The sequence below is a fragment of the Amblyraja radiata genome, chromosome 14 (genome assembly GCF_010909765.2).
Source record: "Amblyraja radiata isolate CabotCenter1 chromosome 14, sAmbRad1.1.pri, whole genome shotgun sequence".
NCBI lineage: Eukaryota > Metazoa > Chordata > Chondrichthyes > Rajiformes > Rajidae > Amblyraja > Amblyraja radiata.
Window position 1 is genome coordinate 21,042,250 of NC_045969.1, and position 21,592 is coordinate 21,063,841.

The window sequence follows — 21,592 nt, forward strand, 5'->3', positions numbered from 1 at the left end:
TGGTACATTTATGAATCAAGCTGCAGTTACTTTTTGGAAATTTTCTTTGAAGATTTATCTCATGATGAGGAAAGAACCTTGGTCATTGTTTGTGCTCTTTTGATACTGGAGCTTATTTTGCACATTGAGGTCCAGAATAACAACATAACCTGGTCTAATTTCATTGACATAGTTGCAGATGAACAATAAATAAGACATTCAAAATGTACTTCATTGCCACCCCACTGAGATTAAAATTGCAAATTCAATGATAAAGGAGACAGACACTACAAGACCCATGCAGGATCGATAGCTTTGCTCCTTTTTCATTGCTGCGAAACTTGTGCAATATTGGGTCTATTCTATTAAAATCTCTAACTTGAGCATAAGTGCAGGTATTTTAGAATGTAGAACAATAGAACAGAGGAACAGACCCTTTGGCCCAAAAAACTTGCCCCACACATGTTCTTTAAACGTTTCCCCTCTGACATTAAAGCTATGCCCAATAGTCTTCGACATTTCCAGCCTGGGAAGAAAGGTTCTGACCGTCTACTCTAACTATGCCTCACATAATTTTATATATTGTCCAAGAGAAAACAATCCAATTTTGTCCAACCTTTCCTTATATCTAATACCCTCTAATCCAGGCAGCATCTGGGTAAACTTTGTGCACCCTCTCCAAGGCCACCACATCTTCCTATGAAGGGGCAACCAGAATTGCACACAGTCCTTCAAATGAGGTCTAACAAATGTTTTAGATGGAGCAGCCTGTTTTAACTCCATCAGGTAACCACATGAATGTTTTGAATTTTCTGCTGCCCACAGCAGCTTGAGATCTTTAGGATTGTCACCACTAGGCCTCAATACCACATCCCCATCTGATGTCCAGCTCAGATAGTAAAGAGAATGCGCATAGGAACCTGCGATCTATATTACTAAAAGTTTGATCTTGACCACTTCCTGTTCTGTATATCGATTTTTGAAAAAACGCTGCCACTTATGGCTGTCATTTTTGGCCATCTTACTCATTCCCGCTCCACTGCACAGGACAAGAGGATTTTTCCCATCGATGGACTATAAAACCCGGAGGTGTTGAGTGCCTCAGTCAGTCTCTGCAAGATGGGGGAAGCAAGTCGTTCACGTCTCTCTGTCTGAGCTGTGAATAACACTGAACACATGTCTCCTAAACTGTGAGGCTTTGGTTTGGAAATGCTAAAGCTGTGTTGCCTTTGGTTTGGAAATGCTAAAGCTGTGTTGCCTTTGGTTTGGAAATGCTAAAGCTGTGTTGCCTTTGGTTTGGAAATGCTAAAGCTGTGTTGCCTTTGGTTTGGAAATGCTAAAGCTGTGTTGCCTTTAGTTTGGAAATGCTAAAGCTGTGTTGCCTAATTAAAGTTGCCTTGCCTAATTAAACCCTAGTCCAATTGTGAAATAAACTGTTTTCCTTTAGCTCTCCAATTTAATACAATTCTATAATTTAACTAAGGGATGACTCAAATCTATAGTTCAGTTCCGTTTCATGCACATATATGAAGTTCTTAGTACTGTGTGATCTATAATGTACACCTGGTGCAATTGGATATTTCAGTGATAAAACAAAAAAATATATTATTACACCATAAGCTCTGTAATAAAAACTATTGAAGTCATAAGCATTTGAAACTGCTTCTACTTCAATGTTGATACATCTATGTTTTATTTTATTGTATTTTGTAATTTATTACATTGCATCAGTTCATTCAGATTTTCATTCTTAATTTGTTTTCCATACAAGTAAACATACTTGTCTCTTTTTTAGTTCCAATGTTTCATTGCCATGTTTTGTGTCGTTTGTAGTTTCACAGCACTCGTTCATCCTCCCCCACTGAATGTTGCCAAATGACCCCATGGAGCAGAAAGGTACTGGATCTCATCTCAAGTAACACTTTGCTCTTTCCTAGTCCTTATTCTATAACTGATGATGCTGTAGCTGACCTTAACTATTTTCCTTTACAGTATCTTCAGGATTATATTTTGAAGTAAGCTAATGTCTGTATTAGTGTTGGGAAGAGTTATGCATTCAGTTGCTGGTATTGATAAGTAGTTGTCCCTCGCATTTAACATAATTTAGTTTTTCCAATCAGCGCATCTTTGGGATGTGGAAGGAAACCAAAGCTCCCAGCAAAACCACACATTGACATGGGAAAAACATGCAGCACCTGAGGTCAGGCTCCAACCCAAATCCCTGGAACTGTGAAACAGCTGCACCACCATTCTAGTTGGTCTTGGTACATAATGCAGATTTTATGGATTAAACAAAAACATGCATTTGTGCCTACATTAGCAAAATACGTATTTGTTATTGTACTGACTCCTCATTCAAGTTTGCATTGTCCCTTGTGACAACAGTAGAGGTCACAGTACCATAAACCAAATACTCTACCAGATTCTTGATATCTAAGAACATGATGCCATCTATTGTAGCCATATAGTTGTGGCTCAGTCTGAAGTATCCCACATGCTTTAACAATGTATGAACAGCTCAGGCCATATTACCTCACACTGTGTTATAAATCGTTCCAGCACACACAACATAATTCTCTATACTGCAAAAATGCAGTTATAGCACAGAACAAACCCCCCGACACCCAATAACAATACAGGTGACTCCTGCGAACCGGTGGTTTATATTCCTCCAAAACAGGCCATACTGCGATTTTCTGTAATCTAAAACTGAGCCATCTGCGCATATGTCAAGGAAAAAATTGTGTTGATTTATTTACTTTATTTCATAAATTCTGTGGGAGCAAATTTTATTCCACATCTCAAATTTTTGGGTAGTTATTTGTGAATTCTGTAAGGGTGAATTTCATAGCTAAAATGGCTGTAATGCAGGGATCGCATGAAACTAAAGCAGAGACCACATTATCTCACAACTTGTAACAAGACTATTTTTCTGTGTGCTTAAGCAAAGCAAGAATTTCATTGTCCTATACAGGGACACATGACAATAAACTCACTTGAACTTGAACTTGAAGTTACAAGCAATACAAACATTTCTCATCTCGGTCCTAAAAGACTTCCCCCTTATCCTTAAACTGTGACCCCTTGTGCTGGACTTCCCCAACATCGGGAACAATCTTCTTGCATCCAGCCTGTCCAACCCCTTAAGAATTTTGTACGTTTCTATAAGATCTCCCATCAATCTTCTAAATTCCAGCGAGTACAAGCCGAGTCTATCCAGTCTTTCTTCATATGAAAGTCCTGCCATCCCAGGAATCATTCTGGTGAACCTTCTCTGTACTCCCTCTATGGCAAGAATGTCTTTCCTCAGATTTGGAGACCAAAACTGTACGCAATACTCCAGGTGTGGTCTCACCAAGACCCTATACAACTGCAGTAGAACCTCCCTGCTCCTATACTCAAATCCTTTTGCTATGAATGCTAATATACCATTCGCTTTCTTCACTGCCTGCTGCACCTACAGGCCTACTTTCAATGACTGATGTACCATGACACCCAGATCTCGTTGCATCTCCCCTTTTCCCAATCGACCGCCATTCAGATAGTTGTCGACTTTCCTGTTCATGCCACCAAAGTGGATAACCTCACATTTATCCACATTATACTGCATCTGCCATGCATTTTCCCACTCACCCAACCTATCCAAGTCACCTTGCAGCCTCCTAGCATCCTCCTCACAGCTAACACTGCGCCCCAGCTTTGTGTCCTCTGCAAACTTCAATTCCTTCGTCCAAATCATTAATATATATTGTAAATAGCTGGGGTCCCAGCACTGAGCATTGCAGTACCCCACTAGTCACTGCCAATAAGATGGCTGCAACTCACTACATTATCACAATATTTAATACCAATGAGAAATTAATGTGTTTTAGGTTAATCCTAGTCCCAGGTCTTTTTTTTTCTTTTTTTTAAATTAGAAGCCATGTACAATCGTATAAACCATGGAATATAACATAATACATTTTGTGTACAACTTCTTGTTTTAAATTTAACAATATAAAACTAATAGATACAAAAAAAGAAGAAAGAAGAAGAGATTAAGGAAAGTAGTAATGTGTAGGCTACAAAAGTTACAATTGGTAATTTGTGGATAGATAGAGAGAAAGAGCCCGTAGAGATGTAGAAAAAAAGACACGCCCGGAATGGAAGAGCAAAAAAAAAAAAAAAATATATAAAGATTAAAAAAAGACGAGAAAAGAAGAGAAAAAAAAAGGAAGAGAGAAAACAGAACAGAAAAGAAGAGAAAAGGGATATACCTACTTCATGTCTTTCCACACCCCACACCTAGTTCTGAAACGGTTAATTACCAGAGTTATGTTGCACCATATTATACATAATAAATCGATGAAAGGAGACCATATCTTTAAGAATTGTTCTGATTTTCCTGCTAGAACGAATCTCATATCTTCCAGATGTAACATTTCAGACATGTTTGTGATCCACATTTTAAGCGTTGGGGTCGGTGTATTTTTCCAAAATTTGAGTATAAGTTTTTTTGCCATTATCAAACCATAGTTAAGGAAACATTTTTGAAATGAAGTTAGCTCAGAGCAGGCTTCCATTGTTCCGAAAATAATCAATTCTGTGCCAGGCCCCAGGTCTTGATCCATGGTCTGGTAAATTAGGATTCTTCGTGATCATCCAGGTACTTTTGAAATGTGATGAGACCATCTGCCTCCACTGCCCTTTCAGACGAGTTCCATACCCTTACCATTCATGAAATATTTCCTCAATTGAACAAATTATGGCTTTAGCTATCAATCAACTCATAAAAATACCATTTGATGACTCGCCTATTGCTGAGTTTCCATATCCTAATCTGTGCTTAGTTTAGTTTAGTTTATAGATGCAGCATGAAACAGGCCTTTCAGTCAACCAAGTCCACCCTGACCATTGATCACCAGTTCACACTAGTTATTCCATTTTCTCAACCCCTACATGCTAGGGGCAATTTACAGAGGCCAATTAAACTACAAACCCACATATCTTTGGGACGTGGGAGGAAATCAAAGCACCTGGATACTCTCACAGGGAGAATGTGCAAACTCCGCATAGACAGCACCCAAGTTCATGATCGAACTTGTGTCTCTGACAGTGTGAGGCAGCATCTCTACCAGATGTGCTACTGTGCCGCCCTAACAAATGTTTGGTTTGAGGGATGACTTTCAATAGATCGCAGCGAGGTAGCTGTTCTGCTACTTATGAAATACTGAGCCAGAATCAGGGGTCCAAATGTCCAATTTGTAGTTCTTCTTGTTCTGACCAGGATTACCACTGCAGCAAGATACCATCAGTAGGGTAAAACTAACCTGTCTCATGACAGTCTCAATCAGCTCTTGTTCCCATTAGTGGGTGAAGTTAATGGGTGCTCTCAGTTCATCTGCCTTATTCATTTGACTCTTTGGTTTAAAATATAAACTAATATTTCCTGAAAATGTGGTTCTCCAGGACACAAAAATTATCTTGGAGATCTTCCATGGCACAGGGTATTTATTGGATGCATCTAATGAGCCTTTATTTATTAGACATCCTAAGAATGTGCGGCAGGCAATCGATGCTTGTTGCCACATTAACTGTGCTGTACAAGTTGATGATTGATCATCACAGCCACATTAACCATCTGTGCAGATAGACAATCAATGATCACACTCGCATTGCCCAAGCATTGCGGACAGTTACTGATCTCATTCACTATTTTGCCAGAAAATCAATGTTCTTCAATTTGGCAACAACCATCCGGATATGCAAATATGTGAAAGCTGTGGCAAAACATTCTGCTATTTTATGCTCGTTTTCACGGAATGTGAAACAATTCCTTTTCATTTAAAAAAGATATTGTTGGAATATGTTGTGGGCTTTCAAAGCTCATTCATTAAGTATATTCCAGATTTAAAATTAATGGTACATTTGAATCCAGAGGGAATCAAGAGCGAATGGGGATCATGTGGAAAAGTAGCAGATCAGGCATGAACTTGTTGGATGGTGCGAGATAATGTTTCCTTACTTCAAATGTGACTGATTTCTCTATACACTCCTTGACCATACAGTACATGAAAAGAATTATAAGATGCAGTCACTTGGCTCAATGTTGTAGTCACCTCCAGTATCTTGGCAGCTCATAAGAATTTGTGCAAAATTTTAAATTTGGAGGAACTTATCTGAGTAACCATGATGTCATACAACAAATCTATACCTCCAAAGAACATACCTCCATTACCTAAGATCATTTTTAGATGTTTGGAGGACGGAGGTTGCCTGTCTTTGCTTGTTGTTGATTGTTGCTAAATTCCACCCTTCTCCGATCCTGCAATCAGGCCTACTAACTCGAGTATTATCTTGCAAGAGCAACACGAGTTAGGCATGGTTAAAGCTGCATGTTTCATGTACAATTTTGACTGAAAGATGAATACTCATGGTTGCCAAGATCTGCTGCAGAAAGGCAGTTCCTAGAAAGATAATGAGAGGAAACCTGAACCCGTTGGCACTTCAGCCAGTGCTCAATGCTAAATATAGGAACATCCAGCAAGATGTTTCTGGAAGTAGCTGTCAACATGCATTTTAACTAATTTATCATGTTTGGAATACTGTACAAAACATATCATTTTTGCCAGACTTTTTTTTTTAGGATAATTGTTAATTGCTGGTAAACGTTCCTGATACAAATGTAAGAAAATATGTTTAACAATGTATGCCACTATGTAATCTCTTTTCATTATGTGAACTGAATCCAAAGCACTGTTGTACAAGGAGCAGAAACATGCCTGGATTTATATTGCAAGCAAGAGTAGCCTGTGTATTAAGTTATGCAGCAGACTTTATTGAGTTCTCTCACTGGTTTCTAAAATTTGAAGAACATCTGGTCACATTTCTATTTCTCCACAGGTGCGTTTGTCTCAATCTTAAGGCTAAGAAAATTCTACATTGGGCTTCAGTCATAAGTAATGCATTTTGTAATGATCAATACTTGAATGTGAATTGAATTGTTGATTGAGACAGAGGCTTGTGTGGGGTAATACAAATATGAGTTGTCCTTCTTCTACATCCATATTTGTAAATATTAGAAGCCAAGTTATGATGGTTGTAATTGATAATGCAAACCTCTGAATTAGCTCCTAATAGCTGCCCCCCTTTGCTTCCAGATTTGTCAAAAGTTTAGATGGTTGGGCATAGACCTAAAACATTCCTGAGATATGTTGCAACTAAACTCATCACTTGGGAGATAATAAGCATTCCCTGCAAATGTCAAGAACAGCACTAGTGACAGTTCGCTTATTGGGTTGCTTGAATATGGTGAGCCGCTTCCACTGCTGTAGGCAGATTAGTTGTCATTGCCTCATGTCATAAAGTAAATGATTTGCTACCCAATTCATCCCCAAAATTGAAAGGGTTGCTGTGACTAGCACGTTGCACTGCCATAGAAACACTTGCCTTTCTTAATATTCATCCTGTTGTCTTAATATTCATTCCTATTTATAAATTTCTTTGAGGCTTACTCCTTCAGGGAATTTACAAAATAATGTCATACAAAAGTGAGAGTTAAAAACCTTTGATAATTACCTGCTTTTACTGCAGGTTTCAAATAATATTATTAATCAACACTGAATCCTTTGTTTATGAAACGCCCAGCAGGCCAGTCACCATCTGTGGAGAGTGAACCAGAGTTAGTATTTCAGCTTTAGCCTTCTATCTGGAAGAGACAGAAATGGATCAGTCTGTTGGCAAACATTCAACCAGGACAAGGACTTTGAGTGGACAAGGCTTACGGGTGAATGGGACCTGGAGATGGTGGGTTTGAGCAATAGAGAGACAGAAATAATCTTTCCAATGAGTGGAGATTGGAAATTTTAAAAAGAATATAAATGAGTGGTAAAATGGTAATCAAAACAGATTATTGTGTGCCAAGAAGTTTAACTGACAGTGGTAAATCTTTACCCATTTATCCAATAGCTCAGAAGCAGTAACTATAACTGAGCTTTGTCTTCAAGATCCTCTTGGCTACATTTGCTCAATATCAGATGGTGTGACATCTTCTATGCTGCTTTTGGAATATTCATTTCTAACTTCCCAGATTGACCGTTTCAAACAATTAAATGATCTACTGAACTCATAGAGCATTTGCTAGGTTTATGCTCACTTATCCAAAATGATAATTGAGAGACAGATAAAATACTTTTATTATGACAATAATGGAACGATAGTAACAAATTTGATATTTAAAATCTTGAATATCAATGTGCTTGTGTACTACATTAGTGAATGTTATGCTTTGCTTTATAGAGAGACTCAATATCTATTTATAATCTTTGTCCCTAAAATTGTAGCCAGAAAGGATTAAGCTTTTAACATTTCTACTGCAGAATACATTGTTTTCATCATTAAACGTTTACGGAATTATATTCAATAAGCTTCAAATAAGCCTCCATCCTGTTGGCAAGAACAAAATCAATTACCAATTCTGTTTGAAATCATCCTCTTTTATCATTGATGGATTTTGCACATTCTTTAAAGATCATCAATAATTCATCACATTTTTGGAAGATCCCCTTTCTGTCTCCCAGTTTCTCCACCAACACATTCTGAGATTCCTAATGACATTGATGCAGTGAACCACAACCTCATCTTCACCCTTAATGCCCCAGTTTTATTTAAAATCATTATCCCTCTTGCTCGGGTTGTTTTCCTTGCTACTGCTCCCATCAGCATTTGTCCAAGGAAAGAAGATGTGCACAGTTGACAACTGGTTCACAGAGTACAATGTTTACATATCTGTTGTGCTGCTGCAAGTAAGAATTCCATTGTTCCGTTTCAGGACATATGATAATAAAACACTCTTCACTTGACTCTTCACTCTTGATTTGACTTGGCCATTCACCACTAGATCTGAACCAAAGAAAGGACTGTTAGAACCTGCTGTGTCTGCCAAAACTATTCACTTTTTCAGGAATGAAAATATATCTCTACGCTTATTTTCACTAGCAAAAAATGTCTTCTTAAATATTTTACCAACAGCAAACCCTTGTCTTCTGCCACATTTGTCCTTTCCCCCAACTCATTGGTCCAAATAGTTGATGCCCAAGCCAGAACTTGCGCCTTTCTTCTTTCAGAGTTAATTTCATCCAGAAGATCTATTCCTGGTTCCCTGATCTGGGCAGCAAGGTGTTTCGATTAGCAGAGCTGCTGTTCACAAATCCAGAGACCTGGTTTTAATTCTAACCTCAGCAGCTGCTTACGTAGAGTTGGCATGTTCCCCCTGTGACCTTATGGCTTTCCTCAGGGGCCTCCACTTTCCGCTCGAATGCCAAAGATGTGTGGGTTAGTCGGTTAACACATCACTGTAAATAACCCAATGCGTAGGTGTAGTGTTAGAATTTGGGGGAGTTGGTTGGAATGTGGGCTGAATAAAAATGCTACTTTATTGATGGGTATTTCATGATGGGTGTTGACTCACTGGTCCTAAGGACCCGAATCCATGCTGTATAATGCTAATCTAATTTCCACTAAACTACTGACCAGCCACCTTCTTTTCCTGTCCTGTTTATTAGCTGATATTGTATGTCCCTTTCTCCTCAAATATTGTCCACTGCTCTTATAAATATTCTATGATGAAAATTGTCTAACAAAATGCACTGGAATCCTCCATCCATGCACCATCTACAAAGGTCATAGAGCTGTGCAGCATGGAAACAGTCTCTTCAACCCAACTTTCCTGTGCCAACCAAGTTTCCTTACTGGGCTGGTCCCAATTGTCTGCATTTGGCTCAAATCCCTCTAAATTCTTTCTATCCATATGACTGCCCAAATGTCTTTTAAAAATCATAATTGTTTTTGCTTCAATACCATCCTGTCGCACAATATGGACTACCCTCTGAGTGGAAAAAGTTGCCCCCAAGGTCACTTTTAAATGTCTCCACTCTTGTCCAGCCGGTCAGAACTTTGTGCATTTAATGGAGACTTTTCTCTTTCTTTGAAACACCAGTGCATATAGATTTAGTCAAATCAAGTCCCTCCTCGTACAATAGGCCTGCTGTACCTCAGAACCTGTCTGATGGACTTTCACTGTAGCTAGTACATCCTTCATTGGGGCCAAAACAGTTTCACCAAGGCCCTGCACAATTGTGTCAAGACATCCTTGCTCCTGTATTAAAATAATCTACATATTATTTGCCTTCATAACTGCTTGCCTTTGCATTTACATGTTTGCTTTCAATGAATGTTGCACAGACACCAATATCTCGTTGTAGATTATTCATTCCCAATCTATCACCCTTAAATAAAATACTGCCATCCTTTTTCGTACAAAAGCATATAACTTCATTTTTTTAATACTGCATTTGCCATTAATTTGCTCATTCCAGTTCTCTGTATATCATCCTCACAAACTCATCTGGTTTTGTATCATTGGTAAACTTTAAAATATTACATTTGGTTCCCTTATCCAAGTCATTGGTGCATGTCATGAACAGCCCTTAAAGATATATTCACGTTATTCCCTTTATCATGTATCTGTACACTGCGGACGGCTTGATTGTAATCATGTATAGACTTGGGTAGCACGCAACATAAAAGTATTTCACTATACCTCGGTACACGTGACAATCAACTAAACTAATCTATTAGACTACAGAATCATGTCCATTTTTCCTGGAACCCATTGACATATTCTCATGAGATTTCCTGCAATGACTTCTCAAACAATGCTTCCCGTGCACGAATTGTCAGTCTGTGCCCCCAAATGTTTATTCTCCATCTGCACCTTTTTCTCATCCACATGTTGTCCTTCAACAACATCAACTGAAAGCACAGCTTCACTTTCCATGCAAAGTTATCTCATTGTTAGTCCAACTTCCATCAGGAAAGGGCAAAAATTTCCATCTACTGTTGGCAATATTGAAGCTAGTGTCTTCAGTCACAATCGCAAACTCTGATACCTAAAGACTGAATACCTCTCTCTGATAACCATGTCAAAGTGAACAACTGTTGATATGATATAGTCATAAAGTCATATAGCATAGAAACAGGCCCTTTGGTACACCATGCCCATGACAATGTTTTTGCTCATCTACATTAATTCCATTTGCATCATTAGGTTAGAATGCCTCTTAAGCATCATTATTGTATTAATTCCACCACCTCATCTGGCAGCATGTTACAGATAGCAACCACTTTTGTGTAAAGAAACTTAACATTTGAATTAAGCCAGACCAAATATAAACACCATTGTTAAGTCTACTTGCTATGATTTATTGTTTCCAGAATTCTGTTTATCAATTACACATAAGAGCTCATTTTTAGGTTAAAGTGTATTTACTTTCAGATTACAAACCATGTTTTATGGAGTCTTTTCACATAAAACATGGTATAATGGTACTATAATAAGAAATGTTATATAATGAGCACAAATTGTACACATTGAGTCGAATGAAGACCAGGAAGATGATGGGGAAGAGAGTTATACCTGCTTGGAGCATGCTGGGGACACATCCCCCCTACTTGATCCTCAGCAAGGAATAATGGAAGAGTCAACAATAAACCCTCCTCACTGTAGTCTGGTATTGTGTCCACAACTGCACCCTTAAAGGAAAGCAAATACTGGGTTGTCTGTGGTTGTCAAGGTGACCATTCTTGAAGCTTTCTACCTACTCACCTAGAGTGGAGGTTATTTAGTCTTTATTTAAAAAGCTAACTACATTTCATTCTTTTGTGCCAGTGTTCAGCAGGCAAAGGGATTTTACAAATTTTCTAGGCTTCCATGATCATGGATTCCACTTTCTCAATAACAAGCAGTGTGTGATCACAACCTACTACAATAACAACCACCTTAAACCCAACCCATCAAAAACCCAACTATGCAGCTTCCATCTTAAAAATCGAGATGCAGGAAAACAACTGAGCGTCTCATGGGATGGCCACTAACTCTCCAACCACTTCCACCCCGTGTACCTCGGAGTCACACTCGACAGGACACTCTCTTTCAAACCCACCTTCAGAACACCAAAGCCAAGGTCAACACTCGCAACAACATCCTGCGCAAACTGGTAAACTCAAAGTGGGGCGCTGATCCACCAACCATCCGTGCAACTGTCCTAGCCCTGTGCTTCTCCACAGCTGAATACGCGTGCTCAAGCTGGAGCCGCTCCCACCACACCAAACTGGTTGACACAGCCCTCAACGACACCTGCCGCATTATCACGGGATGCATAAAGACAACACCAGTCCTGCCCCCCCCCCCATATCAGACGATCCATCGTCGCCCAAGACGAGCGGAGAGCACAGGAGATTGATACCAGGCACCCCCTGCACGGACACACAGCACCTCCACCCCGACTGAAATCCAGAGCCAGTTTCTTGCAGACAGTCCCACCTCTCCAGACAACCAAAGAAACAGCAAGGACCAACATCTGGAAAGATGAATGGAACCAGCTCAACACACGAGCCCACGACTGGATGGAGAGAGGAATCACTCCGACTGAATGCCTCGCCAGCGGGCACGACCTCCCATGGCCAACCTGGAAGACCCTCAACAGATTACGAGTGGAGCAGGGGAGGTGCAAAGCACTTATGAAAGCATGGAACTACCAGGCAGAAGACACATGCAGCTGTGGAGCAGTACAGACAATGTCCCACCTACTGGAGTGTGACGACGCCCCCCAGTGCAGCCCCCAGGACCTGGCTGAACCGACCCGACCAGCTGTGACCTGCGCCAGATACTGGCAGAACGACATCTGAGATTGCAACGGACTCGAAGAAGAAGAAGTGTGTGATCATAGAGAATAAAGCCATGCAGAGCAGCGCCTGGTAACATTGTAACAATTCGGCGACTGGGTTGCCTTTCAGCCACGACAGAAAACAAAATGGAGGCAAAAAGACCTACTAACTATTGGGATCCTCAGTGAAATTATGCCAAATCATTCAATGTTCCTTATTAATAATCCGGTTCATGCCTCATGCAACTACACTCACAGTGACAATTACATAGATTTATGTTGCCATGTGAAATCAGATAGAACAACTATTTATGTGCTTGGACAAAGCTTTCATTGCATGAACTGTTTTAGAGACAATAATCTGTATGCCACATGTCTTACTGTTGCAGAATACTTAGTGTGATGAACAGTAATTATCAGAGTTGACGTCAATACCCCTGGTCATCCACTTCGTGTTTCAGATCTTATCATGATGGGACAGCCCATGACACTCACTGCAAGAAGTTGAGGAACATAAGAGGAAACAGGAAGAGGAGGAGGATGAGGCAATCCAGAAACCCCTTTGACCCAGACTTCAATTCATCTTGAGTATGATAACAACAACTAAAACCCCAGTTCCAAAAGCTCTACCATACTCCCTTCTGGTGCTTACCATTAGTGTCCACTTGATTGTTAGACAATAATAAGAGCTACCTTAAATCTAGCTTTCCTCTTTAAAATTCAAGCTGAAATCATACTCTGTTGAACATAAATTCAAACAGTCATCCATCTGCATTTCCTCAGCGCCTGTATTGCCCGTCATGATGTAAAGGCTCTGACTACAATTTTTAAATTATCCCTGATTACAGAGGGGTGCTAGAGGATTGGATTGCTAATGCTGTATCGTTGCTTAATAAGGAAGGAAGTAATTACAGGTCAGTTGGGATAATTACAATGGTGGACAAATTATTGGAATACATCGAAGGAAGAACGTAAACCTTCATTTAGAAATATATAGATTAATCAGGTATAGAGAGCATGGGTTTGTAAAGGGAAGGTCTGAACAATGATTCTGTTTTTTGAGGAGATAAAAAAGAGAATCAATTGGCACAGTACATTTGATGTAATCTGCATTGATTCACGAGGCTTTCAACAAGTAGGCTGGTCAAATGACGAAATTAACAGAAATTGAATTCAAAATTGGCTCAATGGCAGGAAGCATAAAGTAATGATACAGGGTAAGTCTGTGACTGGAAGACTGTTACTAATGGGATTCCACAGATCTGATTTATCAGTCCCTTTATTTTTGTAGCATACATTTGACTGGTTCTAAAAGTAGAGCACATATTAAAAGTTTGCCGAGGATGCAAAAGGTGGCTGAGTGGTTGACAGTAAGTAGGAAACTTGGAGAAAATCCAACAAGATCTGTAGATCAACCATTCCTTGAGATACTGGAAAATATTTTGTTAAGCAACATTCCATAAATAAAAAAGTTGGGCAGAGTGCATGGAAAGTGGCACATTATTTGTTATTGCAAAAAAAGAGCTTAATAAATCGAAGACATGCACCCCAGAGAGCAAGAACGGAACTCACTATCAAAACATGGAGGGGACGGGGGACACAATTTTTTGGCGGCCGCATGCGCATGCGCGCGGACACGCACACACGCGCGAGGCTTCGGAGGCTCAATCCAGCGCTAAATGCAGCTCAACTGTGCCTGTCTCACCGGGTTAACTACAGCCCTGTCTGGACTGATGGGATACTAGCGCTGCTTATCTGCGCTGGCCATATTTCCCGCAAGCCCAGGCAGGTTAACCTGGCGGGGATGTCGCCCACCTCTCAAAACATGGGGGGGACGTGTCCCCTCTGGCCCCCCCGGGTATTCCGCCCCTGCCAGAGAGTCAATGGTGACACTACAGAAATTTGTAAATCAAATGTTTACAAAACCTTAAAGGGCCTGTCCCACGGGCATGCGACCTGCATTGGCAAGCGCGACCTAAAGGGCCGGTCCCACCAGCCTGCGCCTGCATGCGGCAAGCGTGACCTAACGTGGTCGCTTGAGCCGTACGGCCTCGCGGGGCCGGTCCCACTTCGATCGCCGGAGCCGCAAGGAGTTGTGCGGAGCTGGTCCCGACATCGCGCGGGGCTCCAAAAAACTGACCGTGTTTAAAAATTCCGTGAGGCCCGCAGCCGCCTTGACGCTGCGTCACTCACTCGATCTCCGCACGGCTCCCGCTTCTGGTTTGGTCGCGCTTGCCGCATGCCATATGGCTCAAGCGACCACGTTAGGTCGCGCTTGCCGCGCATGCTGGTGAGACCGGCTCTTTAGGCCGAGCTTGCCGCATGCAGGTCGCATGCCCGTGGGACAGGCCCTTAATAAATAGACATGATCTGGTCTATCGGGTAGTTAAGCGGCAAATGGAATGCATTTGATTGATGTGTGAAGAGGGGAGGAGCATTAAGACAAGGAAATATAAAATATTGAGTATTGTAGAAAAACCTCAAATTAAGTCTCAGATAGATGCTGAGGAAATGTTCACAAGCTGGAAAATATGTAAGCGATCAGCAGCTTGAGACTGAGATGAAGGGTGATACCTTTAATTACAGTATTATTTTTCTTTAAATTTGCTATTCCAGAGATCAGAGGATACTTGAAAATTGAGTATATTTTGGACTGAGATCAGATGGTTTTAAGGCACCAAGGGAATCAAGTGATACGAAGAACAGGCACGAATGGAGATTGTTAATTCATGACCGTATGGAATGGCTGTATGTTCACAATATTGCACCAGCTACTTCTGCATCTAATTCTTATGTTTTGATGTTCTTGAATCATTGAGTTTCTTTTAAAGTGAGGTTTGATGACAAAGTTGTGGATTATACCACAAAAATTATTCACACCGCCCCAAAAAATCAAAAGTTTACTCAGGAAACCTTTTAACATAACAAGGTATTTTTATTAGCGATGCAGAACCTGATACAGTCCAATTAATTGGTGGTACTGTAAGATACCTTCAGACTTCTTTTTTTCTGGGGCAATGTGATATGGGCTCTCCTACTGCAATCAATAAAAATTTCAGGAAATCAACCATGATAGTATACCAATTCTAATCACTTATGCAATCGTAAGGCTAGCTCTCGTTACGCACTGTTTGGTGATGTGTGTGAAGAAATTAAATGAATGGAAGCAGCAGTAATGCACAAGATTCAAGGTCACAGAGGGCCCATTGTAGGTACCTGTATTTAGCTTAATTTTTAACTGCATTGCGTATTTTGCAGGCGCAGTAGAAAGATTAGTTTATCTTGACGAAACAGACCCTCTTTGTCTCACTGGAGAATGAAACATCTATGAAAGAAGATAAACTTGTTTGAAAACCTAGTCTGTAGCTAATTACTCCCCATGGTGTCCTTAATATGCACCGTCAAAGAGCTGTACCAAAGAAGAAAATAGCAGCCTTCACATAAAAAACGGTCACTATAGTGATGACACCGCATTAAGCATGCATGAATCTTGGGCAGCTCTTGCGCTAGTCACAAGAGCAAACTCCTGACTGAGAAGGGAATCTGGGTAAGCAGCGCTAGCTGCCCATTGTAGAATTATCCCTTGTGCTGTGAACATGCTAAAGATAAATGTTTGCTGAAGTGGCTATGCACAAATGGAAATAAAAGATGTGTGGTTTGCTAAAGAGAAGCACGCAGTGAACAGTTGGTGAGTCAGGGTGTGTCAAGAGCAAAGATAGAACATGTGAACTAAGGGTTATGTGATCTACTTTGAAAGGCTGTTGGCATACACGTTAGTTTGGACTATTGAAAAAAACTTGTCCAAATTAGCTTTTTTTCAATTGATCATTTCAAACTCCAATGTTTCTTAAACTTAGAAAAAAAATGATGTACAGCTTAACCTCAGTAAAATGTTCACTTACATAGTGTATTCTGTTTTAAATGCATGATGGATTTACTTTCCTTGTAGTTTGATCTAAATATTTAACCGATATTTGCGACAAATGGAGATTTAGTGATATTTTTAACGATTACGAATCGTGGTTGTAAGAAGGACATGGCTAACAGCTCAATGTTCCTGGGTTTTGATGTTTCAGATGTGATAGATAAAATACAAAAGAGGTGAAGGAGTTGTTATACAAATCAGGGAGACTGTCACAGCGACACTCAGAGAGGACATACTGAAGGCTTCGTCTGCTGAGGCGATAGGGGTAGAGGTTAAAAATAAGAAAAGTGAGACTCTAATGAGATTGTACTTTCAGTCCCCAATAGGAAGCGGGAAATGGAGGAATAAAAATGTAGACAGATTACTGAAAGGTGCCAAAGCAACAGGATTGTCTTAGTGGGTGAAGAAATCAGGAGGGCATAAAAGGGGCATGAGGTAGTTCTGGCAGATAGGATTAAGGAGAATCCAAAGAAATATTAAGTTTATTAAGAGAAAAATAATAAATAGAGAGAGAATTCCTCAGATGTGATTATTGAATTCTCAAATAAAGAGAGGTTTATTCCATTACCTCTCAAGAAATGTCTTGAGGCGAGCGTAGTGTGGTTCAAGAGCCTGATGGTTGATGGGATGAAACTGTTCTTGAACCTGGATATAATGGTTCTCAGGCTTTCTTCCTGATTGTAGCAGCAAGATAAGACCAGAGCCAGGATGCTGCAGTTCTTTGATGATATAAGCTGCTTCTTGAGGCAGAGCTTCCTGTACATGAGGGGGAGGTCAATACCCCATGATTGATGGTAAATGATATGACTATTATGTATAGGTAGAAAAAAAAGACCTGCATTTATGCAACACTTTCCACAACCTTCGTATATCCCATAAACTTATATTGTCAATGACATTTGAAACATTGTCTTTAAAAATGTGAAAGTAAAATTAAAGATCTGCATCTAGGAAAAACTTTAAATAAAGAGAGATTTATTCCATTGTCTCACTAGTGTAGACTATTTAGTTCATTTTTAATACAACTGGATTCTAATTTACTTAACTTTTTTTAAACAGATGTATTTCCTACCAACTGAATTATAAATGTGATTTATAAAAAATCTTTTTCTTAAAAAAATCTAAAATAATTTAACAATTGTTACATTCAGTAATTTTCAATCATCTTTAATCTAATCTAAGCAAAGGAAACTTTTCAACATGCTACTTACATCTTAAAGTTAAAATAGTATTTATCACATAATGGTCATGATTGGTCTCACATGTTAATTATTGACTGACTTAATGCAGAATTATTGAGAGTGTGTGTGTGTGCGCTTTGCGTGCTAGATTTTGATTTTATTGCTTTGTAAATATTTGAAGGAGCACTGTTGGACATAGGAGGTTGGTTTATCAGTGGACAGAGAAATCCCATCCACCTCATTCTCCCACCTTTCCTTTCACTTATTCTCTCTCACATACCCATCCTTCCTTCTTGATTCTCCTGACACCCACCTACACTTGAGGTAATTGACAGGATCCAATTAACCTACCAACCAATAAGTCTTTGAGAAACTGGAGCAAAGGTGGGAGGAAAATCCATGGGGTCACAGAGAGAACATCTAAAATTTACACAGAGCACATTAGTTGTCACGATAGAATGTGGATCACTGGAAGTATACACCAGCAGCACACTGTTGCTACTGTTCACTTTAAAGGGAGCAGAGCAAGTTTCATAACATATCAGCAACATGATGAAGTATCCTAAATGATACTGATGACGTGCATATCAGATAAGCCAGGAAAAACCTGGTTCGACTGCCTGGACTTTGATAACTCAACAACATTAGCTGAGTTAGTTTAATGGCACTACAACTGGACACTATTCTATTGGGTAAAGAGAGGAGAAGATTAATCCTGTGTTTCCATTTTCCTTCATCTAATGATGATCACAATGGCATTTGCATGCTTGTCCATGTTTCATATCTCCAGGGTTAAACATCCTCCTAACATTCTTAAAGAAAGGGTAGTTGTAAGAAGTGCTAAACCATGATAAGTATTTGTAAGTAGAGCTAATAGGACTTGATGTTTCAATCGCTGTAGTAAGTTAGCACTCTTGATATTTGCAGTGGGATTGGAGTTGCATTATATTGCTACATTCAGAAGGTATAGGGGGAAAATTATAGAGAAGAACATTTTATCAATAATAAAATTGTAATTTTAAGTGATGTGTGTCATTATATCACTTGGTTATAAAAAAGTAAGATTTGCCAAAGATAATTACATGAAGAGGGTGCTACTTAAATGTGTTTCGTATCAGACTTGCCGTTTTACATGTATACAAATCTTATCAAACTGTTTTACTCTTTTACAGTCCATTCCACCAACAGATGGTGATAATGACGTGATCACTTTAGGTCAGAGACCGAAAAATCCTGTACCGAACGTCCCTACAACACTAGACAGGCAGACAAATTGGAGCAAAGATCTACCTCTTCCTACTCCAGAGCAGAAGATGCGCCAGCAGGCCCAGGCTGTATCTTCTACTGTTATTCCCATCAATGTGACTGGTACAGTTCTAAGTCTTCATATTTATTAAGAAGAGCAATACTAGATTACAAGTTCACTAAGAGCAAAATAATTTCAGTTCTTTGGTAGAGCCATGTCAGGGATATATAATTCTCCATTATGTGCGCCAGTCATTGCCAATAGTGACAATCAGTCATTGTTGATTGTCACTGCTGGCAAAGAATCTGGGTGATTGGAGGGGGTCCAGGCAGGCTCTGCCCCTGGCTCTGAGAGGTGTCCAAATTCACACATACATGTGAATACTTAGACATGGACATAATCTTCAACAGTGTTCCTTGAGCAAAAAATAAAAATAAAAACATTGGCTATTTCTTCCCACGGCTGAAGCTTTAAATAGGATTACATGTGACTTTATTCAATGAAAGCAGATTCCTATGAGGCATATATTTGTTTGATAGTTTAAAACCGCATTTCAAAACATTGGAACATTTAACTTTATGCTCTTTCTGGCTTGAAATTAAACTTTGCTGTATTGTCTGCTTAAAATTTAAAGTGATCTCACAAAGTTATTAGTGTATTATTTTCGCAGGATCGTGCATGCATTCAGAATGAGAGACAACCTCTCTTTTAAAGAGGTGCATGACATTTTGTATTCATTATTTTACTTGATCCACTATTAATTTCCAAGATTAGGATTGTGTAAATTAGAAGCATGGCCAATGAAAGTAACACCTTTTTTTTAACTTGATTAAAATGTAATCCTTATGATAGGAGTTCTAGAATGGAAGCATTATTAAGATTAATGCCCACTTAAAAATATTGGGTAAAGTACAACCAATTTATGTCATTAGATTTAAGTTATATTAGAATACATTTTATATTTTTTCATAACCATGTAAAACAAAGTTCATTCTCTACCATCTGATTTAAAAAAAACATTACAATGGTCTATAAGTAAATGTTGTTGTCATAGTGGTCAATGCCCTTGTCTCTACTGGTCAAGATAGCTACAACTGGATCCTGGTTAAGAGAGTGACAAAAGGCTCAAATTCCAGCAAGTTCCTGATTTCAATCCATTGAATTTTACAGCAAGTGAGGGTTGATTATGAGTGGGGAAGTGATGGGTTGTGAAACCCCTTGTGGTGATTGCTGTTTAAAAATGAGGATTACCTATAAAGGTAATTTGAAGGAGGTACCAGAAAGCAAGGAATCCACTTGGAAATAATCCAACAAAGGTTGAAAACATTATTAAAAAAAACAGATGAAGGAAATCAGGAGCCCAAAAGTGAGAATGTACCATTGTTCATACTTTGTAAACAATACCACAGTCTGTGATTATTGGACCTGTGCTATAAATTGACAGTGTTTTGTAGAAATTCTAGGTCAGTGCACACTGCAAGGTTTCCTGGCTGTTCTGGAGGGAGCGTACAAGCACACAATTCCCTGTAGCTGAATTGGAATCTGTGCTTCACATTAGGTTATACTATATCTATTCTTGGTATTATAAGACACAACACATTGTGCACAAAATAATTTCTTATGAATGAACAGCGTAGTCAGATGTGATTACTTCATCTGACTCTGTTTGTAGTCTCACCTATGTTTGAAGTGGCACAGGTGCCATGAAAATAGTTTAACAGTGAAGTATAACAAGCAGGATGTTCGGTGCCAATTATTGTAAGCAACAGATGCCAATAATGGTAGAATAATTATGCCTGCTAGAATTATACTGACCACATAAAGTGACCTAGCGTATCACCTACTATTTTTAATTACCTGTGACTAAGAGCAGAGTTGTATATTGTTTTGTTGCATTGACCTTAAATGCAATGGGAACATTTGTTTGCTGTACCCTATTATCAGACATTCTACATGACCTCCTCCAGCAAGTTTGAGTCCCTTCCATTCAAGACGTTCTGGAAACTATTGGGGGGTTTTTTATATGTAACTGAAAATAGCTTTATTTCTTCACACACAGTCAAAATGCAACTCCCATCCCTTTGATACACCTTGGAAACTGCATGTCTGGTCTATGCTAACTCAATAAGTTTTATCCTCATTGTTAATTTTTTTTTACCAAACAGAGAAAATGCTGTCCTCTAAAGTAAATCTTCTGAAGACCAAGATTTGCTCTGAGGTGCATTTCCACATGCTTCTCTCCCAATATCTCACCCAAATGACTGTGGACCAAGACAATGAGTGGGGTTTTTTCACAATGGTGTCCAATTATCATTTTCATTTATGCTCAACTTTTTGAGGGGTCAGGTGTGTTGCATTATGACTGAGACGTATCTTCTTACCAATCACATGCATTCATGCTGGAGTCCAGAGATATGTCCAGGCAGCAGGGAACAAGCAGAAGCACCAGACTCCATACTAATCACTAAACATATCAGACGTATGACCCATCAAAATCAATCAAGGTTAATCTCTGCATCTGCTTTGATGATTTTATCCCTCTCTAATACATGGTTTC

At 39.4% G+C, this 21,592-nt stretch overlaps 1 protein-coding gene and 1 long non-coding RNA gene across 8 annotated transcripts in view; one reads left to right on the top strand and one right to left on the bottom strand.

Moving 5' to 3' along the window:
• nhs (NHS actin remodeling regulator) overlaps window positions 1-21,592 on the top strand; it is a 350,753-nt gene that overhangs the window by 316,511 nt on the left and 12,650 nt on the right. For 5 of the 7 annotated variants that reach the window (XM_033032741.1, XM_033032736.1, XM_033032737.1 and 2 more), the window contains 2 exons: window positions 1,813-1,875; window positions 18,962-19,157. In XM_033032741.1, the coding sequence (XP_032888632.1) occupies window positions 1,813-1,875; window positions 18,962-19,157 (259 nt within the window). Of the gene's footprint in view, window positions 1-1,812; window positions 1,876-15,346; window positions 16,372-18,961; window positions 19,158-21,592 lie in introns of those variants that run through there. The other 2 variants (XM_033032742.1, XM_033032738.1) reach the window with 2 other exon arrangements.
• LOC116980477 lies at window positions 1,812-5,435 on the bottom strand. Its single transcript, XR_004413978.1, has 3 exons — window positions 5,268-5,435; window positions 4,648-4,650; window positions 1,812-1,822 (listed from the first exon to the last, which is right to left on the bottom strand). It is a non-coding gene; the product is annotated as an uncharacterized LOC116980477 (long non-coding RNA).